General features: G+C 38.9%; 1 protein-coding gene across 1 annotated transcript in view; it reads right to left on the bottom strand.

The window, feature by feature from the left end:
- Window positions 1-2643: 2643 nt before the first annotated feature.
- Window positions 2644-26077, bottom strand: part of LOC124722640 (tyrosine-protein phosphatase non-receptor type 14) — a 169444-nt gene continuing 146010 nt past the window's right edge. The window contains exons 21-22 of the mRNA XM_047247787.1: window positions 16779-16942; window positions 2644-2867 (exon numbers count right to left, since the gene is read on the bottom strand). Of these exons, the coding sequence (XP_047103743.1) occupies window positions 2739-2867; window positions 16779-16942 (293 nt within the window). The 3' untranslated portion in view covers window positions 2644-2738. The remainder of the gene's footprint in view (window positions 2868-16778; window positions 16943-26077) is intronic.

The following is a 26077-nucleotide window of genomic DNA, read 5'->3' as shown; positions in this document are numbered from 1 at the left end:
GGACAGCCATTTCGAGATGTCTGCTAATCACTAGCCACTATTCTGCCACTGACCAGCTGTTTTGTGTTTTTTTCTCTCAAACAATTTACCAGCCCAGAATTGTAAATATAAATACACGAAATAAAAAATAATGTGTGTTAAACAACAAGAATGTGAAACAAGTCAAAGACTTAACAGCACTTTCTCCTACACATTACAGACTAAAAGAACAAGATAATAAAGCATACAAAAATAAGGATTTTTCAATAAGAATTAGACTTTATCATAATATACAATGTTATATTTAATTCTAGCAGCTATAGTAGCTAAGGCAACTTCTTGGAGACAGAAGGTCCCAGTCTAAGTCTGATGGGTTCTGAGCTTTTCAAAGGCACTTAATGTTACCTCATACTATTTATGTATGTGACAAATACCAATATGAACTGAGACATGCACTTTAGCTAATACAGTAGACCCCCTACGACTCTTGTTGTACCCATTAAGATACGTAACATGAAAGATTCCTTCTTCAGCCTTTATACTTTCATTCTTAATGGATATCTCAAGTTTTGAATTATAAGTGCACCAGTTTCAAGGGTTTTGCAACTGGCTAATTGTCTACCTATGTCAATATCATAGTTAAAAAAAATTGCAATCTTTCAATTATACAAGGAACTACATACAAATGAATAAACTGATGATTTTTCACAGTTCATTTATTTTATGTATACTAAATGAATAAACTTATGCATGTGCCCTTATGACCATTCCTAACACCTGACCATGATATTTGAACTAATTTTTGTTAAAAAAAAGATAAAAGCAGTAACAAATATTAGCTTCCAAATCCTGAAATTTTTATACTGCGTGAAACATCTAAGTGTCTCATGCTTTGGAATACATAACAAAAAAGAAGGGAAATTAGAGTGTGATAGTCCATTAAGATGAATTTAATTAGAGGAAGACCACTAGCCCAGTTGCACAGAAAGTCCACGTTGGAATATCAACAATATTATGAAAAGGGTAGATTGCTACTCACTGTGAAAATGACATGTTGAGTTGCAGACAGGCACAGTGAAAAGACTGTTACACATTGAGCTTCCTGCCAAAGCTGTGTTGAGAAAAGGAAACAAACACACATTCACACAAGCAAGAACACCTCACGCACACGTGACCACTATCTTTGGCTGCTGGGGCCAGACTGTCAGAATGCATTCTAGCGACAGTGGCGAAATAATGGTCATGTATGTATGAAGTGTGCCTGTTTGTGTGAACGTATGTGGGTTTTCTTTCTGAAGAATGTTTTGGCAGAAAGCTCAATGTGTAACAGTCTTTTCGTTGTGGCTGTCTGCAACTCAACATGTTGTCTTTTCGATGAGTAGCAGTGTATCCTTTTCAGAATATTTTTAACCATAATGTAACCTCACCTAATGGAATACAGTACAATGAATTTCCTCTATTGATTAACTGCAAATGTATGGCAGCAAGTGAATCCATGAACATAACAAGTTATCAAAACAACCAAAACATCAACATTAGACATAACACACTCCTGATCCTACTACACATGCAGAGAAATAAAACAAAGTACACTAATGATACATACAACAGATTACAAACACACCCTCACCACAATAAAGTACAAAAGAAACTGGCCAGTAACTTATTTCTTCTCAACAAAGTGTTATAAAAGATTAATAGAATGAGGAAAGTATTCCACAGCACATGAAACAAATGGGCACTGTCTCAATTATCAGTCATGCAAAGAATATATGTCAAATTATTAAAGTATTTAATATGCACAATGACTGTTTATCAGTTTATTCACATGCAAGTAGTCTCTTGGTAAAATTCAGGGTATTATTTAATTATATCCTTGGAAATGAACTGTGTGTTTTACTAGTATGAAATGCCTAAAAACCCCAGCATAATGAAATAAGAAATCCTTGAGAATGAGAGTAACATGTTAAAACTGGGCAAACAATAATATATGATAAAATGGTACTGAATAAAGGTGGATAGCTGTCTCCCACATTTTTTAGTCACAGTTTACTAGCTTCTGATGCCAACAGTGCAGCTACTGAATTAGCTGCAGACTCAAAACTTTTTTTTTTTTTTTTTTTTTTTACAACATATGACAAAAAGTATTGCACAGCTTGAGAGAGAATTACACTGCTGTCAACACTAAATCTTTCATAGACTAGGATCAAAGATATGACATTCAGGATTAAGATCTCTTATGTATCAAAATAAAATGTAAATGTTGGGTTATAAATTACCGATGATGATTGATAACTGTACTTCATCAACTCAAATTAACAATAGCTCATTTTTATCACTAACTGCATAAAAGTGTAAGAGTAATTAAAGTCACTCTACAGAATTAATCAATGGCAAACAACAGAATAATAAGTTAGGAGAGGAATTATTGACGACAGACAACACAGAATCATTCCAAATTAAAAAAAACTATAGTTAAGTACTCTGCTCTAATGTGTGTAAAAATAGGAATACTCATTAAAAAAAACATAACCTTATGTCATACACACACATAGTAAAATTAATCTTGATTATTTCATATTTCAAAAAGAATAAAAACTCATACTACAATAATGGATAAATAAATTATGCAATTACAACAATATGTTATACATTTTCTGCAATAATAAATATTAATTGGAAGTGAAGTAGAACAACAGAGATCATTGCTAACACTCTTTGCTATAATTATTGCCGAGCAGCACTTGAAGTGAACAAAATCATATTAGTCGTGAGTGCTTCAGGTAGTATATAAGTAGACTGTATACAAACTTGTATTGAGCAACTGTCTGGACGAGGAGCATTCTCTGATTGCGTAGCAAAGCAACTACACGGGGAATATCCAGCTCCTAGAATTAAATAACATGCCTCAATAATGTTTTGAAGTGGTGAAAAACAAATATTTATATTAAAACAACAATGACCAAAATGAGATTATTATTATTTCACAAATGTTGTGCTTGATACGTATATAAATTCTTAAAATTCATACAGTAGCATATTAAAAATACATATAAACATAAGATTTGTATTGGAGATGAAGAAGGATGGGAAGTTAGCTCTCTGGGTATTAAAAAGCGATGCATATAGACCTACAGTTCAGTGGGCATATCTTTCATCTTTCAGCTCAGAAGAGAGCTATGATAAACACCCTAATACACAGAGCCAGAGGTGTTTCAGAAGATAAGAACCACTTTGGCTCTGAGATTAATCATCTGACAACTGCATTCAGAAAGAATGGTTCTTTGGTCTGCGACACAAGGTTGTAATGTTGAGGAAACTGTGATATAACGCCACTCAATGAACGCAGGAGGACCAACACATAGTGCAGTTTCCATTCTGTGATGCAACTATGACCAATATATATATGGTTCTAAAGAGGTAAGAAATGCAACTGGTCTTCTGGACAACGAACAAAATTAAATAAATGTTGTGACCTGTTAAAGATGATTTTGGTGTGAAAATACCAAGAATTTATAAATTTCGTTGTGAGTGTGGCAGCAGGTACATGGGGGCAGTCTATACAAACTGCTGCTGATCACTGTTGAACATCACTGTCAACTGAAGTACAGGAATTTTGAGAAATCAGCAGTGGCTGAGCACAATCTAATAAATAATCACACAAGATTATATTTAAACATAATACGATTCTGACTCATGCTTCTGACTACTGGGATTCTGTGACTAGAGAGCAATCAAAATTAGACTATGTGATAGCAGCTTAAAATGATACACAGGCTATGCACTTAGGAATGCCCGGATGTGTGCATTTGGAAAAAAAAAAAAAAAAAAAAAAAAAAAAAAAAAAAAAAAAAAAAAAAAAAAAAAAAAAACGGGAGTACAGAGGAAGAATTAGCACAGAGTATCATCTGAAAAAAAAAAGGAGCACAGAGGAAGAATTAGCACAGAGTATCATCTGATATGAGTGGTGGCACTGCAAGCGATACTGGACAGTGAGTACAACGTAACCTATGGATGCAGAGGTTGCCATCTCTACATGTGCCAGCAATGTATGTCATCATCTAGCCAACCAGATGCTAACCTTTTGTATAAAAGTGGGAGCCTCATCAGTTTCATGAAAGTCAGACTTGGCCACTAATGAAGCCGATAGAGGCAGTCACTGGAAGCTGACTTCGATGTGGCAAGTTCACCAAGAACTTTTTATCTAAGGGCTCTTTGCCATATGAATATATAAGCAGATAATATTAATGGCACTGCTTAGTGAACTGCAGATAAATAGCTGCTTTTCTCTGATAATGCACTCATTGACTTATTTCACCTTCAACATTTTCCTTCATGGTATAAGATACGGAATAAGCATTAAATGAATTAACAAATTACTTCTGTTCTGATACTATGTTCTTGTAAAGCTATTTCTTAATTTTCAGTTGCAACTCGTGTTTCTGATTTTGTTATGTCAGTTCCCAGTCCTGAGCATCTGGATGAAGGGTGTGAAACCCAAAAAAAAACATGAACTATATTTTTGTTGCAAGACTTCTGTGGTACATTTTGCACCCTCCGTAGTACAATATTATGCTTTGAAAAACCACCAGAGTAGTCATCTCCACTTGTATTATCTGCACAGGCAGTTTAACACACACACACACACACACACACACACACACACACACACACACACACACACAATATATTTACAATTATGCTGTTGAATGCTTTAAGTAGTCATAAAAGCAACCTTTTATAGTAAACAGAACTGAAGCAGTATGGCCTAGAGGGGTAGTTTCAACAGTCTAACTGTACAGATACTGTTCCTTAAAGCACATTGCAACTAAGCCTTCATGAAGTTTGACGTTGTGTTTAAGTAAAATTGTTTGGTGTGGCTGTGAAGAATGGCTGTAAAATGTTATGTCATGTTTGTGTTGCTGTTGCTGATGGGAAGGAATAGTGAAGGCAAAATCCAGCCTATACCTTACTGCTCTCAAATGGTACCCAAGGGACCAAGCCTAAAACCCTTTCTAATGAGTAGATCACAGTCAACAACATCACATGTTTTCATTTATTGTGGCACTATCATGAGATTTGCTGAGTATGCTAGGGCACTGAAAAACAGTCTGGTAATCAGGAATAGGATGCCACCATGTCTCTACTCTTTATAGGTCAAAATTCTTGCAATCACAAAGATTTGAACTAGTTAGCTTTGTGTCTAAAACATCAACATGCACTAATGACCTCATCTGTGGATGATGATGATGATGCACTCTTTTGGTCACAATAATAAAAGAAAATCTTTCATTCTGTCAGATTTTATTACCTATACTCCTCTTCTTTCAACCTTCCTGATTCTCCAGTTAATTTCTGATCTTCTTAGAGTTAGTTTCCATAACAGTGGATGTAGTAGGTATCCATACATATTATAACAGTAGATGTATGTATGTATGTTCCACATCTACTCCTTAACCAATGAATCAGTTTCAACCACACACAGTGCACATAATACTTACAAGGGGAGGCCACAATGTTTGAAATGCAGATTTACTGTAAACTTCGTACACTTATAGTACTCCATGAGGACAACAAAATGTGTAAGCAGTAGCGCATACTTTCAAGCATAATTGAGAAAATCGCAAGATAATTTCAGTTGTCAAATATATACCTGTGAGTGGCTGTTTTTACCATGAAGAGGCGGCAGCCGAGTGGTTAGCGTTCAAGCCCCATAATCGCAGGATCAAGTCCCATTCGTCAGTTTTCTTTTAATTTTCAACACAGTCATTTTCTTTACTATTTATATTACAATTGATATAATGGGAAAAATACATGTAATTGGATGAACTTTTATTAAATTTACAATGTTTTTGGCAGTCTACAAATTTTTATTATCACAAATAATATAATATTCATAACTATCGACTAGTAAACGACCAAACGCATAAAGCGATACTGAAAATGTATGCTTGTCCGTGTCTTCAAAATTGTTGGTATTTAATGGAAAGTGAATGAGAAATTGCTTCTCGTGAAGATGCTATTAAAATACATTTGATACTGCATGACCAATTATCAGCACCGATATTTAAGGAAATACTGCATTATGCATGGTTTGCTTCCAAATTATCGGCTGAAAGAGAGCTTTTTGAAAATGTTAACGAGATTTGTCTTTCCACGGAAAACCCCAAAAGTTCTTGCGTATGCGGAAACATAGCATTTATTCAATGCAGCTGGCACTGTTTAACTTTACGTTTTCCAAGTTTTTACGAAAAATACCATCCTGCAACTTGTACTCATAATGTCAAAAGCGACAATTACTTGTACATCTTTCGAAAGCCGCCTGTGCCGGTCAAAACTTGGAGGTAACAAGTCGTTTCGGGCTCCTTCCGGGTATAAGGGATTTCTCAAATCACGGACAAGCATACATTTTCAGTATCACTTTATGCATGTGGTCGTTTACTAGTTGGTAGTTATGAATATTACATTATTTGTGATAATAAAAATTTGTAGACTGCCAAATAACATTGTAAATTTAATAAATGTTCATCCAATTACACGTATTTTTCCTATTATATCAATTGTAATATAAATAGTAAAGAAAATGACTGTGTTGAAGGGGGAAGGGGGGGGGGGGGGGGGAGGGGAAAAGAAAAGAAAAGAAAAGAAAAGGAAAGAAACCTGACAAATGGGACTCGATCCAGTGATCCAGTGATTACGGGGCTTGAACACTAACCACTCAGCTGCCACCGCTTCATGGTAAAAATGGCCACGCACAGGTATATATTTGACGACCGAAATTATCTTGTGATTTTCTCAATAATGCTTGAGCAGTATGCACTACTGCTTACACATTTTGTTGTCTTCATGGAGTACTATGAGTGTACGAAGTTTGCAGTAAATTTGCATTCCAAACGTCGTGGCCTCCCCTTGTTAGTGTCTGGAAAGAACCACTGTGGAGTTGACAAGCGACTACCTCGCAAAGGGGTGGGGAGGGGGTGAAAAAGGAGCGTAGCTCATGATGCGCAAATAGCCAAACTATATTCATCCAGTGTTTGAGAATGAGAGTACTTAGTGACTTGCAACAAACTTTACACGGAATTTCAAACGTTTACATAACTTTTTCTCAATCACCCCCTCTATAAAATGATGAAAGCAAAAAACGTATATCGCTTACTACATTACTGTTGCTTCGGCAGGAAAATTGCTGCATCAGGCAGACCTTTTAACTTGTTACTTCTTTACTAATTATTTTATTTGCAACACATCTTGCAGACAGTATTCACATATACCACTGAAAGTCCCTGCAAAAATATACCACACTATGACACACAGTTCAGGAGGTATGATGCCATAAACATTGAGATGCATGAAAAACTGCCTCATCATGTATGAGATTTTTAATTTATTACTTCTTTCCTAATAACTATATTCGCAACACATTTTGCAAACAGTGTCCACATATGTTACTGCACGTACCTGCAAAATTATATCTCTGTACAGCATATCAGGAGATATGGCATCTTGCGTGAAAATGAAACTGCAGGGTGAAATTCGCTGGAGATACAGGTGTACAAATACATAAGAAATATGTTAAATATATATGAAATGGGCACATGTGGGCGGAGGAGCTATGGTTAAAAACTCCTTCTAAAGCCCTGGATCAATTTCAACCAAAACTGGTACACATATCACTTACTATCTCGAAAGAAATACCATGGGGGTAATAATGAGCAACCTCTTATTGAGGGGGAGAGGGGGATGACATGGTGAGAAAATGGAGGAGGAACAGATAGCCTGACAACAAAGGGGACACAGGAGCTGAATACAAATATGAGGGAGGAGAAGATGGACAGAGAGAGCAGGAAGGAGGAGATGGATAAAGACAGGAAGAAGGAGACAGATACAGATATGATGAAGGACGAGATTGACAAAGAGAAGGGGAGGAGGAAATGAACAGAGAAATGAAAGAGAAGATCAACACAGAGAGGGGAGGGCGAAATGAATAGAGGAAGGGAAGAGGAGATGAACAGAAAAAGGAAAGGAGAGGGGAGGAGAGGAGATTGGCAGAGAAGGGAAGTGAAGGAGACGGACATAGAAAGAGAATGAGGAGATGGACTGATAAAGGGGAGGAGGAGATGGACAGAGAGAGGGGGGAGGAGGAGATGGACAGAGAGAGGGGGAAGGAAGTGATAGACTAATAGAATCGGAAGAATACATACCCAGGCAACACCGGGTACTCAGCTAGTTTAGATTAAAATAACTTTATCTAAGAAACTAACACAACTATAATTACAGCTCCCTGTGTTTCCTACATACAGGAAGCACAAAAATCTAGTGAAGTCTGCTATAAGTTGTGCTTGGCACTTTTATATAAACCACCAAACAGTTGCTATAAAAACTTTATTTTGCTGCAACTTATTTTGACTATTTCATTATCCTCCAGCAGTTCCCTGTGTGAGATGATCATGAAATACTCAAAACTAGTTGCAGCAAGATTGAGTTTTTAAAGGAGTTTTTTAGTTTTACATACGTAAATATCATAAATTAAAGTCATTTTTCCATTTAACTTGAACGACAGAAGACAAAGGTATCAGTTCCATGTCCTTGACATAACAATATGCACTCATATGTTGAAGCTCTCGGACGTGGTGTACCACAATGTCCTATTTAGGGCCCCCTGTTACTTATTACATGCACAAACGATCATTCACTTGCTGTTTCATAAGATACAACTTTTGCTCTTTTTGCAGATGATACAAGTATAGGAATAAAAAGTACTATGACTATTACCCTTACTGAAATGGCATCTAATGAAATATTCAGAAAAATCGACAGATGGTGCAAGGCAGATGGATTATCTCTGAATTTTGAAAGAATCAATACATAAAGTTCAATAATCTCCACAAGCTACACAAACAGTTACTCACACAATGAAACACAAGAAGTGGAAAACTTAAAAGCCTGAACTTGATGAAGCACCTCTATTCAACTATCTTCGCAATACACGCGATTACAGCTACGACTGATTCAAAAATGAAGAGACTAGTTTATTCAATATATTTTTGTTTTCTAATGATTTGCAGACTCATTTGAGGGGGAAACTCAACTTACAAGTAGAGGTCTGCATGGATGCAGATATCTGCGGTAATACGTTGCAAATAAAAGACTAATCTGGTGCAGATATCATCAGGTGTACTAGCAGATTTCTGCAATAACAATTACTTTGTGGTTAAAATTGTTAAAGGGTAGTGTCAATATTACAATTTTCATCTATTTTTCATTATAAATGATCAATAATAATAATAATAATAACAATAATTGTTGTTTAAGTCATTAATATTACTTATTTGGCCCAGAATTACACTATGTTGACTTGAACATGCAGTGTTCTGGACACAGGAGATGCATTGCTGTCATCTTCAAGGGTTAAAGATGGTGACATGGTGATATTCCTCGTTTTCTGCACAGTCACATGTACATTCTGCTTCTGTCATATCAGCAGCTGCATTATGTCTGAGTCATTCTTGTTTCATTTACATCAACAGAGGCCACTTATGTAACTGCTGAAAGTTACCACATAGAGACACGAAGACTTTTCTGTCTGAAAAGACATCTCGGTCAAAGGACATACAAGAAGTTGGAATGTCTTACTCAGGGCACTCAAGTTTGTGAAATTGGACCAACTTTGCACATTTTTCAACTTAATTTTGAAGGAGTACATTCACTGAGCAAAATGTGAATATCTTTCTAGGCTCTATGAAATGCACAAAACAGATGAAGAACAGTTACGGAGCTGAGAGAGAATACCAGACTTTAATTTAATAGTTGTTAACTACCATCCAAAGTTTGGTTTTGCAACATGTCATGCATTGTATAACAACTTGCCAACCACTGTCGGTAAACTCTGAAAATGAATTTCACTGCTACATAGACAATTGAAAATTTGACCCTAGTCATGTGTATAAACCCCCAGACACTAACTGACCTAATCCTTCTCTACACCTCAGCAACATCCAACTTTATTTCTTGGTGACTTCAACAGCCATCATCATATCTGGAGTTACAACACGAATGACATCGAAACTTCCTGGAAGATCAAAACTGTGTGCTGGATTGAGACCTGAACTCAGTCAGGTTCAAGTCTCGGTCCGGCATGAAGTTTCTGTCTGCACAGAAGTTTCCTATCAGCACACACTCCACTGCAGAGTGAAAAATTCATTCTGGAAACACCTCACAGGGCCTCCACAATATCCTTTCTGCCAAAAGTGCTAGTACTGCAAGTTTCACAGGAGAACTTCTGTGAAGTTTAGAAGGTAGGATATGAGGTACTGGCTGAGTAAAGCTGTGAGGATGGGTCATGAGTCATGCTTAGGTAGGTCAGTTGGTAGAGCACTTGCCCACGAAAAGCAAAGTTTCCGAGTTCGAGTCTCGATCCAGTATACAATTTTCACCTGCCAGGAAGTTTCATATTAGCAAACACTCCACTGCAGAGTGAAAAATTCATTCAAGGATGAGATTAATGGTGAAGCACTTGACTGAATGGAAACAGAAAATCTGAAATTACTTTATGATGCTAAAGACCTGTCTACTTTCCATTCAGTTCACTGGTCTGGAGAATATCGACATTCAGTGCTCAATGATATCCCCCATAGCCAACACAGATCTATTATCTAAGAGGTGGGGATGTCTACATATGTTGTATGATCATTTCCTAAACTGCGATGGAACCTCAAGAACACCAACTTGACTGAGTTTGCAAAGCAAACAGAATCCAATACAGTACATCCCTTGTTGGAGTCAATACAGTACATCCCCGGTTGGAATGCAGAAAGTGAGAAATTACAAAGAGAATATGAGAAACATCTGACATGGAACAGTGGAATCCTCAGACTATACCCACTCTCATGAGAGAGCCTGGTCTATCACTAGGAAGCTAGATTCATCAAATCCTGCAGCCGAAAGTTAAAAAACCGCCATCAGTTTGAGTGACTTTGTTAAAAACCAAGTATCCATCTCCGAGTATCAGGAAATGAGCTGCCCTACAGAGGTCCGAAGTCTCCATTCCATTTCAAGAAGAGGAAACCAAGGTTGCAACCAAAAGTTTGAAATTTGGAAAAGAAGCTAGATTTTCTGGAATATACCCAAAATTTCTGATTCAGTGTGGACCAGATACAGTAAAATGGGTTACCAACTTCTTCTCAAATATCCAACAAACTGGAAACCTGCCACCTTTGATGAAGGAAACACAAGTATTAGCCATACTGATATCCAATACAGTTTCCGCAAAAGTGGAAAATTATTGTCCAACAGAACTTCTAAGTACCACAAGCTCCTCGAGTGTCTGATCAACAATAGAATGTTTGCGTGATTAACAACCACATCCTTACAGAACAAGCAGGATTCAGACCATGGAGAAGTTGTAATGACCAGGTGTTCTCTCTCACTAGTTATATTGAAAATGAGTATGAGAAGAGATCAGTAAATGCGGGTATCATTTTGGATCTATCAGCAGCTTATTATACTGTTTGGCAAGAAGGACTTATTTTAAAATTGAGTATTATCCCACATCATAAGCTTGCAGCTTACATGTCACCTAAGCAACAGACTGCAAATTACAAACCAGAAGTCAGATTCAAAGGTGAAGTCTTGACATACTGCAGTATACCAAAATACTACCTACAAACAACACAGGGTACTACTGTCAAGAGCTTTCAACCCGCTTTCCTCAAATTTGGTTTCCTAAGTCAAAATGAGAAATAACAGTCTTAAAAAAAAAAAACTTGCTGGTATCTCACGGGGACCTTATGCTCATGTTTTAAGATCCATAGCCTTAGCCCTATCATACTCTGTTGCTGAATACTGCTCTTTGACTTGGTTCAATAGTGTTGACAATCAAGCAATGCAAATAATTATAGATGTATTCAGAGCAAACACACTATAGCTTCCTGTTCTCAGCAGTATCCCACCTCCAGCTCTAAGAAGATCAGAAGCTCTGCTGCAGGTCTTGAACAATATTCAGAAGAAACTCAGTTGCTACCCATTCACTGAGATATTTCACAAATGGAACATCAGTGCTTGTGTCCGAAAAAAACTGTCATGGCACACAGCAACCATCCTCATTGGATCCTCTTTCAGGGACAACCATTAATGGGAAATTCAGTGGCGGCAGCCATAAGTAGTCAACAAACATCTAGTTAAGAAACCTTCCATGCAGATACAAGAGTTTGATCTCACCAGATAGCAACAGACCATCACAAATCTGATTCGAACCAGACAAGGCAGATGTAGTTATTTACTGTACAAATGGGGATATGCTGGTTCTGAAAACTGTGACTTGTGGTGCCTGCTTACAGTCCACCCATCATATTGTTGCTGACTGTCCTCTTCATGCATACAAAGGAACAATAATGGACATCAACCACACATGGGATGTGGGTGATTGAATGGATCAGGGAACTAGATCTGGAGATGTAAGATTGTATGAACGTGTGATTACGTACATTTGTAAACAAATGTTATTTATATGGACGTATTTTCATCATATGATAAATAAATAAAATATAAATTTGATAAATAAACTACATGACTAACATTCAACAGTATAAAAGGTATGATAACAACTTCTAACATGAATTCATTTGACTTAGTAATGTTGAAAAAATTTCTGCAAAAATTTCAAAACAGCCAATTCAGTAATTGTGACACAAAATTGCAACTTAAGGAATGTACCAACAATATGATAGACTATGTTGCATTAAAATGTGGTCATGATCATATCCCCAGTCTGGGGAATGTAAATTATGATGCCAGACTTCAGCAGACTAAAATCCAGGCCAGGGGAAATCCTACTGTCAGTGCTCCCAGATACCTAATGGTTTAAAGGGTTTCCCAATATTTTAATACCCACGGATGCGAATAAAGACTGGCAGATTCATATAAGGGACTGGCAGATGTGGCTTGGACAGCATTTTTCTTAACGAAATAAATCTCGGGTGAACAGCCTGGAGTGTGTGTGCAAAGGACACAATATTTCAGCAATTGACCTTGTTGCCATCATCAGGTGTGCTGATGTACTGCCAAGGGACGGCAGGAATGAGGTATATATTAGATTCCCCCTCCCCCTCCCCCTCCCTTGGGCGCTCCCTCGGCCGTCCGCGCCCAGGGAGGATTTCCGGCGGCGTTTTGGAGGTTCCACCCCCTGCCCTCGAAGTCAGGACATTCTGGGATATTTCTATCTTCTCCTTAACCTGGGTAATAGCTGGTTCCCCAGCTTGGTTAAGCGAATAGCCGCTGTCATGATTCAGTTAAGGTTTTATTACTCTGATCTCTATAGCTTCTTTGATGATAAGAGTCCGAATATTTGGAAGTCTGTGTTAGGATCTTGATCTTGTCATAATCCATGCCGTGAAGTTCTGACTGGCAATGCTCGGCAATTGAAGACTTATTAAGCTGTTGCAATCTCATGTGCCGCTTGTGTTCATGGTATCAGTCTTCAATGGTGCGAATTGTCTGACCTATGTATGCCTGACCGCATTGGCATGGCATTTTGTAAACCCCTGATTTAGATAAACCAAGGTCGTCCTTAACACTGTCAAGAAGTGCTCTGGTTTTAGTTGGAGGGCAGAAGACAGTTTTTACTTGATATTTGCGTAAAATGTGTCCAACTTTTCCTGATAAGGCCCCACAAAACAGAATGAATGCCATGGCCGTGTTTTCCTCAGGTTCTTCATTAGTTTCCGCCGGTTGTGTTGTGAGTGTCGGACGTAGAGCAGCCCAGATTTGCCTTCCCTTATAACCGTTCGTCAGAAACACGGACTTCAGATGGACCAATTCTTGTTGAAGACTGTCCTTGTCAGAGAGGGCGCGAGATCTGTGTACAAGAGTTTTTAGCACGCCGTTCTTCTGAGCAGGGTGGTGGCAGCTATCCGCGTATAGGTATAAGTTGGTGTGAGTTGTCCTTCTACACATGCTGTGCCCCAACCTGCCGTCATCTCGTCTTTTGACCAGAACGTCCAAGAAGGGGAGCATCTCATCTGATTCTACCTCCATGGTGAACTTGATATTCTTGTGTCTTGAGTTGAGATGTGCGAGAAATTCCATCAGCTTGTCTATTCCATGTGGCCAAATAACAAACATGTCGTCCATGTATCTAAAGAAACAGGTAGGTTTTAGTTGCACTGACTCAAAGGCTTCTTCCTCAAAATGTTCGATGTACATGTTAGGGATGACGGGAGAGAGAGGACTCCCCATAGCAATGCCTTTGGTCTGCTCATAGTAGTCGCTGTTAAATAGAAAATATGTTGACGTTAGAACACGTCTGAATAGATCGGTGGTTCCCCAGTCGATGAGTTCCAGAGATTCAGGTAATGGAACCCTAGTAAACAGGGGAACCACATCAAAGCTCATAAGTATGTCAGATTCCTTAACCGTGAGGTGGTTGATGCATCCCATGAAAGCCAAAGAGTTACATATATGGTGTGGGCATGTCCCCATGTGAGGGCTGAGCAGCTCCTTGAGGTACTTCGCGAGAGGATATGTTGGGGAACCAATATTGCTGGCAATAGGACGTAACGGGACGTATTCCTTGAGGACTTTCGGTAAGCCGTACAGCCTCGGAGGAACAGGGGCACTGGGTTGTAACTTCTTTGTGACCTCTTCAGGGATGCCAGAATCTTTGAGAAGTGCCTAAGTTTTCCTTTCGACCCTCTTGATAGGATTGGTGTCAGTCTTGTGGTATGTGGTGTCATCTAGCAGGTCTCGCATCTTCATGGTATAATCCTGGTGGGACAAGATTACCATAGTGTTACCCTTGTCTGCCGGTAAGACCACTATGTCTGGATCTTCTCTTAGCTTCCGGATGGCCACCCTCTCTTTTGTGAAAATATTCAGTTTCACAGGTCTAGTTCTAGTTATGGCCCTGCAGGTTTCGCAACATACCTCTTCCTCTGCTTCAGGCAGGAGTCGAGCCGCTGTCTGTTCAACTTCACTAATGTCAGCGATGGGTGCACCTTTAGGTGTTGGAGTGAAGTTCAATCCTTTCTTGAGAACTGAGATCATGTAATTATCCAGTACTATGTTTGTGAGCTTGATAATGATCTTCCCCCTATCTTCAGAGGGCCATTTCTCAGATATATGTTCAAACTTGGATGTCTGTCGTTGGGTGGACTTCTTTTGGACACAGTCCACTGTGGCCCGTATGACACCATCAATCCAATCCCAGCTGCAGGAATTGAAGCAGTTGGTGAGATGTAGATGTAGCTGGAGGAGTTCTTTATTGGTGGTGTGCAGACACCACCGAGTGTGGGGAACCCTCTCTCGTACCAGAGCTAGGCTGACACGTTTCTTGATTTTTCAGGCAGCTGCTGAGTTGATGTGGTGCTTTACCTTAGCAAAATTCGGTACCACACGTTCTTCTCGGCACCTCATAAAAAGCAAATGAGCTCAGTAGCTGACTTGTTCGTTGACACAGCTTCTCAACTCTTTTTCATATTGCGCTGCATCTCCTTCCCATAATGGTATGTGACGTGATTCTTCAATTTCTCCAGGCGTATTTGGATGAACAGCCTGGTGTGAGTGTACAAAGGACACAATATTTCACCAATCGACCTTGTTGCCATCATCAGGTGTGCTGATGTATTACCAAGGGACGGCAGGCGTGAGGTATATATCAGATTCCCCCTCCTCCCCCTCCTTCGGGCACTCCCTCCACTGTCTGTGCCGCAGGCGCTCTCTCAGCCATACCTGCCAGGGTTTGACGCCTGGCTTGTGGCCCCGCGTCTGGATGTTCCCTCATAGGTCCATGCCCAGGGAGGTTTGCTGGCGGCGTTTCGGAGGTTCCTCCCCCTGCCCTCGAAGTCAGTACATTCTGGGATATTTCTATCTTCTCCTTAATCTGGGTAATGGCTGGTTCCCCAGCTTGGTTAAGGGAATAGCTGCTGTCATGATTCAGTTAAGGTTTTCTTACTCTGATCTCTATAGCTCCTTTGATGATACAGTCCCAAAATTTCGAAGTCTGTGTTAGGACCTTGATCTTGTCATAATCCATGCCATGAAGTTCTGAGAGGCAATGCTCGGCAATTGCAGACTTATTAGGCTGTATTTTTCTTGGTTGTTGTGACCTCTACTTATAGGAACAGCAGTTTCAGAATAGATAATCATGTAATAGGAATTATATCTTATGTTGGTTCCAGAACATACTGCAGACGCCTCCTACAAAACTTTGTGCTTTGACAAATACTTCACATTCAGAAAATTGTGAAAAACGTGGATGCAAGACTAGGACCTTTACAAAGGCTTCAAGTGGTTGACATTAGTAAAGAAAGGAGTCACATACAGCAATACACACATTCAACAACCTGCCAGAGCACATTAAATGTCATATGGTGGAGTTTGAGACTGACTTAAAGGACTTCGTGTTGGGCTAATTCTATTCTATTAAAGAGTATCTTCACAGGAGCTCTAAATTTAATTTTTTAGATTATTTTATTAGCACTGGAGTACAATAGTCTTTTCACTATATTGCATTAAGTTAATATAAAATGCACATATCTGACTTCTTTCCACATCACAGAAACCACCCCATGTGGTATTCATGGTATATGACTAATGTACTGTATTTACTTAACTACATTTCTTATTGTAATATGTTACTTAAAATAACAAATTACAGCGTTGTATCGACTTAAAATAATTTTACCATTATTTGATCTAGAAAATTTTAATAACTGACATCATTTCATTCTATCTGTTTCTATATTCACATTTCATCCTTTTCTCAAGACAGTTAACAGTAACACCAACCAGCAAGAGTTATTTACCTGACTATGATCGAGTGTATATAGAAGTAAGTCACTCAGAATCATTATTCCAGTTCGACCAACACCCGCTGTGCAATGTACAAGCACGGGAGGGTTGCAGTTATGACCAGCAGGAATTTCACTCACAGTGTGTTGTCGCACAGATGACACTTCCTCCAGGAATCCTAATTAACAACAATAACATATGCATCACACAATTTAAGTGATATGAAAGAGATTTCAGAATAAAGTGAACATTCGAAAATAGAACACGTCAATGAAACATTTATAAAAGAGAAAAAAACTTTGTAAATTATGACATTTGCAAACTAATGCGACATAACAACGACACTTAAAACATATGAATTGTTTTTCACAAAGGGTGAATTTTTAATAACTCTGTAAGCTTAATCTGTATAATCCATATTGCATTTTGGGATGGTATGAATATTTATATCAAATACACAATGTTTTAAAAATACAGAAAACACGTGGAGATGGCTAGTGCAGAAGCAAGAACTTGCGGATATATTTTTGCATGCACGCAACAGGTTCTCATTTTGTGATTTCATGTTAACACCAACAATATGAGTTAGGAGATGCAGCAGTAACTTAGTCCTGATGAGGGTGATGAAAGAAATTGGTGTTGGCCATTTGAGGGAACTACGTCAGGGTTCAGTTGCAGTAATGGGGGAAAACTTTGGAAAATGTAAATAACAAAGGTTACATTACCTTTTGTTCTTACTTATAATGAAATGGGTACCATCACAAAATGCAGGAGGCTCAATACAGATATAGTTATGATGCATTTTCAGTGCATCTACACTTTTGACTGTGTCATACCAATGAATGGCAATCTGTAATTAAGTAAGTTCAAATTCTGCCACTATTTACGGACTAGCAAATACTCAGCATGTGTTGCGAAGACACTCACAGAAAGAAAGTATTTGTGTTTGTGTTTAAACTGTCTCTACTGGAGTGCTTTTGGATACATAATTGTTGTTAATTTTGCACACATGAATAAATCAGAAGATTTTTGTATGTGTGAACAGGCCACATACATCTCTCCATGTGAGAAACATGGATTTGACAAATTCAGTACACACACTTGTAGCAATTGTTCCTGTACTTTGTTGATGTCATTAAAAATGTGAGCTGCATCAGAAACTGCAGACATCTGAATTCAAACACCATATCTGTCACAATCATTGGGATGCATGGCAACTGTACATCTTCTTCCGAAATTTTTGACTTAAGCATCATTGTTTCACACTTTTAAAGAGAAGTATTTGCTGTCATCTTCAGTTGATCTTAAAAAAATCTGAGTGGCCATATGCACGAACATTTGTCATTGCATCTTGTGGGTATTCATGCGTGTGCTGTGGACTCTCTGTAAATGTGGTCGGTAATACAGGAATTTTTCCCAATTCGTTGGGATTCACATTGCCATTATTAACAAACTGCATCACATAAATGCATATACTCTTCAGAATGGAACTTGGTTTGATTTTACCAAGCACACATATTGACAATGTATTGGTGGAATCATTGTCAATGTTTCTAGTGCTTTCACAAATCATCAATCAATATGACAGTAATTCATGACAATGACTTTCTCTTTTGTTTCCTCATGTTTTCATGGATTTCTCCATTTGTTGTTGAAATGAGATCCATCTTCTTTCTTGGGAGAAAAAAAAGTCAGATGTTGCAATTGCTGTACAACTGATGAGTTTCAGAGAATCACTCAACATCACCATTTCTGTGATGAAGAATTATTTCACGAGTTAAATTCTTTGTCAACTACAGTAATTGCCACTTCATTAATTGTTCATGCATTTGTCTTGGGTGACATGTGTTTGTCAAGCTCTGACTACAACTTTGTAGTCATCAGCTGGCGTCTGTTCAAGGTCACTTCTGATCAATTGATTAATTCGTTGTGCTGGTTGAATAAAGTTTGTAATACAGTGACAGTTTCTTGTTTTGTGATCATATTAAATCAACAATGTCGATTGATTTTTTCCATCAGTGTTCCCCAGGAAAGAAATTTGAAAAAATATTTGATCTTTGTTAAGCAGCGGTAGTAGAGATCCTACATGATCATAAATTTGACCTTGCACTTAGAATGTTGTGTAATTCTTGTGCATGACTTTTGTTGAGCCGAATGATGGCATTTGGAAACATGAACTTGCCAAGAAAGTTCTTGACTGGCTTGTGTTACTTGATTCAAACACTGATAATAGTTCAAGTGGTAAATGTAATTCTGGCAATTTCATTTTTCCACCTGTACAGTACATTCCTGGTGCTTCATTCTTAAATTTGAGGGCACTGCAGTACAAGGTTATTTTTTCCATTTTTCCAATAACCACATTTGGATGAAAACTGTAATAATAATCAGCACTGTAATGGAATGCACCAAGATGTGAGTGTTCACCTGGATTGGTCAGTGCATACTCGAATGGTATCCATACTTACTTCCTGTTCCTTGACTGTTTCAGACAAACTGGCTAGAGCATTGCATACTTGAGCAGTTTCTAGTCTTTCTTCCTGCTTCCCATGTGTTTCTGATGAATGAGCTTGAGCACCGCATAGTCAAACAGTTTCCAGTCTTGCTTCCCATGGCTCATCAGTTTCTGAATCTCATGATGCCTTTCTCTTATGTGCTTAAAGTGAAGACTGACCAATTGCTTGTCGTTTGGATGGCATTATTGATTTGACAATGAAAGTAGTCTTTGTGAGGACTAGCACAAATTCACTTGGAAAACGAATAGAAAATGTGAGTTATAGCTACTATCTAATGTGGACCGGCAATTGGAATTTCACAATTAACACCATTTGTTATGTCAAGCATGAACTAAAATGTGCCATTTGTATTTGACTCAATTCAATTGGGTCTGTCTGTCTGTCTGTCTGTCTGTCTGTCTGTCTCTCTCTCTCTCTCTCTCTCTCTCTCTCTCTCTCTCTCTCTCTCTCTCTCACACACACACACACACACACACACACACACACACACTGAAAGTCCACGAACTGCCACTAAACCATATGAAATAAAGAAATTTGTTGAAATGATACACATGCTAATGTACAATGGATTTTGTGTATGTGTGTACGGCAATGCCTCAGTGTTGTAGCAGCTCCACAAATGCCAATTGTCTCTGCCTGCAGATGTTAGCAGTGAAGTTAAAGGCTGGCAACAGTGCTGCCAGCTATCAGGATCTACTCTCACAGACTACTATAATTCAGAAATCTTCACAGGTGTGCACACAACTATAATACCCAAAAATTTTATAGCAATCAGAAGGAAACATTCGTTTTTATATATAAGGGTGTTTCAAAGACTTTGATTCAAATGTCTAGCGACAATAGATCATATCTTGGGAAGAACTTTTGTTAGAGACAAAAGTTTGCTGATGTTAGCAGGTGGCACTAGGTTTCCTTTAGTCTTCACTGGCTATGGTATGATCAGATTTCACAAATCAAGCAGGATCTACTAATCAGTTGTGCTGGATACTACCTACAACAGTAAACTGATATACACATTTTCAACAAGAAAGCTGCAAGAATGAGATCTCTAAGCAGAGAAAGATATTTTAAAAGCAAAGCAAGAACTTTAATTTTGGTTGGTCTACCCTCTATCATACGAAGCAGATGACTGTGTTATAGGCAACACACAAGGCATACATATGCTGCAGAGTGTCTATGCCCTGCCACCTCTCAGGGGCATAACCAATAAAAATGACACTTAGTGTAGCCAGGAAGCATCAACGAACTTTTTGTCTCTAACAACCACGTATGGATGAATACATGTGAATGATTTGATAATAACTGGTGAGCTATCCATGATATCTTCGTCGACTGCACGTGGCAAATAGTGTGCCACTCACATATCCACAGAAGAGACATTTAAAAAGACTGCTGTGAATTGCTACTATAGAGGGTTTCCCATAAGCCAGTAGGTGTTGCCACACATGCCACCACATGATACCAAATTTGCATCACCTCAATTCCTGCGATTTTGATTGGACTACATGTCTTTTTAAGGTATGGCTCTCAGAGCTCTGCCTATGACTATCCTCATATTACTCTCAGATCACACTGAGGTTATGGAAGACAGTGCAGTGTGACCTCACGAACCTAGTATTATGCTGTTGCTACCCTGACTGGTCTTGAATATTGTAATCTAAAACTAGTGGAACAGAGGAAGACTGCAGAGAGATTGAAGGATATAAAGTTATGTATGCTTAATACCGTATATATTGTAAATAAATATATTTATGTTTTAATCATTCTATAGTGTTTGATGAGTTATAGAGCATTCATCCACCTCATTACACTGAAGGACACACAAGGCTTTTCTGGCAATGAGTTTGTGGTTAGTGACAACTTGGATCCAAGGAAGAAGTTTTGACATCTCTGCATGCTGAAATAATCAATATTTCTTTTAGTGTCAATGGAAAAAACTGAATTTTTTCTTTTCTACATACAGTGAGGAACAGAAAGGTTCTAGAATTTTTCAATTTTGCATTATTCTTACACTGCCCACAACTGCTACTTCTGGAGGTATCCACTCACTGCATTTGTTTAGTTTCAGACCCAACAAATCAAAACCTTGCTGGCCAGCATAACCAGACTGGTGGAAGCACAACAGTCCCAGAGACAAACGGCTGAAGTACAGAATTCTGCTGGCCACCTCCTCCCTACCGCTCTTTTCATGAAAAACAAAGAGGAATGGACAGAGTCTCCATGCAGCTTGACAAACATTTTGCAGCTTATAAAATCAGAGCTGACCCATGACGTTCTTTCTTTTTTTAACCTTGGGTAGAAGAGCATATTTTTGATTTGTGTAGGAAATTGTTCCCTCAAGTAGAGATCCAAATCCTACCCTATGAGGAAGTTATTGGGAACTTGGGTGAATTATTTGAAGCTCAGATTCATGTAGGTGCCGCTGATTTCAAATGTTTTGTATGTGTTGTCACAGTAGTCACTCTAACAAGGAATAGGTCTCTGAACTCAAGGGCATGGCTATGAACAGTAAATTTAACTGTACTTGTAGAGCTGCTTTTCAAGGTGAAATGTTTCATGCTGGCATTTTTCAGAACCTTGGAGACAACAGAGTACGGGCTGATGCACTTAAGGTAATTGAAGCTCAGGAAGTACATTACTTCATTGAATTTGACTTTATTGTGCTTGTTGTTACAACATTTACTCGGGCTAGTTCTAAGTGAGGTCTGCCTTGTGTAGCTTGCATTGACAACAGCTGCCAGTCACTCCCAAGTCTTTGTTCAAGTTTTATATCATGCATAATCACAAACACTGCTTTTTCTGCGAGGCAGAATGTCGACACAGTCACAAGTGAGGACACACATAGCAAGTGTGCCTGCAAATTAAGTGCAATGCAAACCCTGTTCCACTTCAATACAGATGCAAGTACACAAGTTACAGAGAAATTCACACAGCATAAAATGTGGCTAATAAACTACATTCTCTCTGTTTAGACAAATTGCAAAAGGCTCTGTTTCTCACAAAACACATAAAAGCAATCTTCCAAAAGTCAGAACTGACAGTTGTATTAAGGGAACAAACTGCAAACTATTCATAGCTTCACCATCAATCTGAACCATTCCAGTCAGATACATTGCCTTCAGCCATAACGGTTAATCGAACTACTTACAAGCAATTGGGACACCCTCAGCTCCAAAAATCGTGACAGCGCCTCACAACCTACAACAGTGAAAGTGTCTCTGATCTTGGGATGTGCATCTCTGCAAGCAAAATATCGAAATATGACTGCATCTGTGCCATTCACAGTAGTTCAGTCATGCTCAAGTCCCAATATTTTTGGCATAGATGCATTTCATTTGTTTGGATTTGATGATTAGGATAATGTGCATGCTACTGATATGTAAGTTTCCCATACCAGCATTCATCAACTGTGTGAGAAATATGGACATTTGTTCAATGGCACACTGGGGCATGCAAAGAATTTCCAAGCACACACTATGCTCAAACACAATGTTCAACCAAAGTTTTACTATGTACATCCGGTGACTCATGCCATTCATGATGAAGCTGCTTCTGAATTCAACAGATTAGAACAAATTGGTGTCTTGAAACTTATTTCTGCTAGTCAGTGGGCATCTCCTCTGGTTACCACAAAAAAGCGAATGGGAAAATCGGACTTCATGACAAATTTAAAGCAGCAAAATAGGCATGCACTGGTGGCACCAAATTCAACTACATTATCGTGATTACTGTGATCCTGCCATACATTTTCACGTTTCAGAAACACTGCCTGCATCCCAGACAGCTACCTCAGAGCAGCCCTCACCAATGCCTGACATTCGGGTGTATGGGTTGTCAGACAACTCTGCCACAGAGGTCGACACTTGCACACCTATGCAGCCACTCCTGCCAATGCAGCCACTACAACAACATCCGTGTCCATTCACAGTGAATTAGGCCACAGACATCTAGTTTGCATAAGCTGTACAGCCACCGGCAACTGGATGGATGACCTACCTCCAGTTTCTTCACAGATGTTACCTGTGATTCGCAAGGTGAAAGTTGTGATGCGGGTTGGTTGGCACCATTTGCCATCATGCTACCTACAGCCAACTCCATCAGCATTGCCACAGCACAGACCTCACTGACCTCGCCACCCCCTCTTCCCCATGCATGTGCACACAAACACGCACACGCACATGCACATGCACATGCACGCTCTCTCTATCTCTATCTGCAGCAATGATGTGTAATTTTGGGAGGAAGGATTTAAATATCAACAGTGTCTGCATCAAGTGCACATGGCACATCATGCACTGCTCACATCTCTGCAGAAGAGAGAGTTAAACTGGCTACCATGGGCTGCTGCAATAGAGGACCTGCCATATGCCACCTAGGAGCACTTCACACGCCACTGGAGGATGTCGAATTTGCCTCACTGCACTGTCTGCAATTGTGACTGGACCACATGTCTTTTTACAATTCTGCAATCAGAGATCTGCCTCAGAATATCCTCAAACTACTCTTAGATCTTGCTCAGCTTATGGAAGACAGTGCAGTGAGATCTTACAAACACAGCACAGCACTACTGCTACTCCAACTGCTACTGAATACTGTAATTCACTACCAGTGGAACTGAGAGAGACTGTAGAGAGATTCAACTGGGAAATAAATTACCCATCAGTTTGCATACAGGGGCAAACTAGGTTTCACAATGAGCAAATTCAAAAACATTACATTCAAGACACAAATTTCCAAAAGCACAAATGACACAATTTTCCAAAAACACAAATGATATGCTGTCTCATGGTAGTAATCACCATTTGCTCCTGCCTTCAAGTTACCATCTTAACAGAGTAATTCAACTGATCATTTTTCATTAAACTACTAAAGCCTGATTTTTGCTGGGTCCCTTGCAGTAACATGAAGGTTAATAATGGAGCATTGACACAAAGTAGGGCAAGCCATTAAATCTAAAGCAAAATTGCTTCAGAAAGTACTGGCACCTTGTAACAGTTTGGAGTCCTTGTTACCACTTATTCAGATTCCACCTATGCTCGAATTAGGCCTTAAGCTTTTTTCTTTCTGTTATGGAAAAGAAAGTTATAAATAATGATGTTGAAATTTCTAATTTTCATCGCAGTGGATCATTAGAAGCTTTTACACTTAGCCCAACTACTCTCTGCAGTAGAACGGTATTCCACAATATCTGACTTGGAATGGCTTGCTGCACTTTTTTCAAATTTGCTGAACAACCTGAAATGGAGTGGAGCCATGTTGAGAGAGAGAGAGAGAGAGAGAGAGAGAGAGAGAGAGAGACTGGGGCGGGGAAGGAGGAGGGAGGTTACATATATGTATTAATAATCATGAAGAATGGCACACTCTTCACCATGAGACCTGATTAAAACTGCATCACACCATTTCTATTTAGCCTTAGGACCAGTAAACATACCCAAAATGAGCAATGCACCTTTACATTTGGTATGTGTTGATACTGTGATGCATTGTCGCCAGATATAATAATAAAGTAGCTCAGACTCAGTACTCACATTTCTTATTATCTAACACACAACTTTAAAGTGAATTTACTGCTATTGTTGTTAGGTAATCACTTTCAACAGTAATTTATAAATGAAGAGATAATAATTTATCCTTTCCTGCAACCTTTGTAAACTGAGTTAAGAAACTTTGAAACTTTAACATCTTTCATACCGACAGGTTATTCCTGTCATTCCAACCAGTGCTATAGGACCTGAACCCACCACATGCATTGAGGGAAAAGCAAAAAAACTAGCATCTGTTACAAGTGTTTATGGTTCTAGTGTGTGAAAGTTGGCAAGTGAGACAACTGAGTACCATGTTTATTATCCATACATAGCAGGGGAGGAAAGAAGGAAGGAAGAAAGAAAGGTAAGAGGGAAGGAAGGAAGGAAGGAAGGTAGGTTGAGAGTGATTTAATGCCATACTGAGCTCACTACAGATAGATCATTACCTCACGTGGAACTGGATGGCATTGGAAGGCAGCCATAGTTACACTATACCATTTGCATCAAGTGACCATTGTAAATCACAGAACAACTATATCACAAATAAAACTGGACTTTCTGAAATAAGTGTCAAAAGCGTTAGAAAGGTGTTAACAGGTAGGTCACCTTGACTGGTCAAAGATGTAGGGTTCTACTTCTGGTTCTGATGCTTAATGTGTGTTTCCCCTCCCCTGTGTGAGAAAGGCCAAAGAACATCACTACGAACTGAATGATATTTAATGATTCCCTGCTGTGGCCAAATCAGTCACTGGATTGAGGACTGATTCAGTTATGGCAAATATAAATTACAAGAACTAAATCTGATGTTATAGCTAAGGTCTTAAAATCCCTGCCAGACACTTATGCTGATTTTAACCTATTCATACACTTTGAGAAATAGACACAACACTAAAAAATAATGAACTCTGATATCAGACACAGAGGAGTGCATGATGGCGACTAGCCGCGACATCATCCTCTACCTGTGGCAGCATTTGGATGCAGTATCAAGGGGTACATGGCTTGCACATTGCTCTCCAACCTGCTGTAAGATTTCTGAACTTTGAAGTCGCTACTTCTAATTCAAGTGGTTCCTCAACGAGGCTGACGGTGCACCATTTATGGAACATGTTGAATGAATGAATGAATGCCTTCAAGTTCACTCACAAAGGAAAAATCCCTGACAGTGCCAGCAATTGATCCCAACTTCCTTCTAATGGCAGACACACATGCTGACTGCTCAACTGTGGAGGCAAACAAACAAAACACTAGTTCCTGTTAATTATCACTACACAT

Source organism: Schistocerca piceifrons, chromosome X, assembly GCF_021461385.2.
Source record: "Schistocerca piceifrons isolate TAMUIC-IGC-003096 chromosome X, iqSchPice1.1, whole genome shotgun sequence".
In the NCBI taxonomy this organism is placed as follows: Eukaryota; Metazoa; Arthropoda; class Insecta; order Orthoptera; family Acrididae; genus Schistocerca; species Schistocerca piceifrons.
This window is presented reverse-complemented; position numbering and strand designations above follow the sequence as displayed.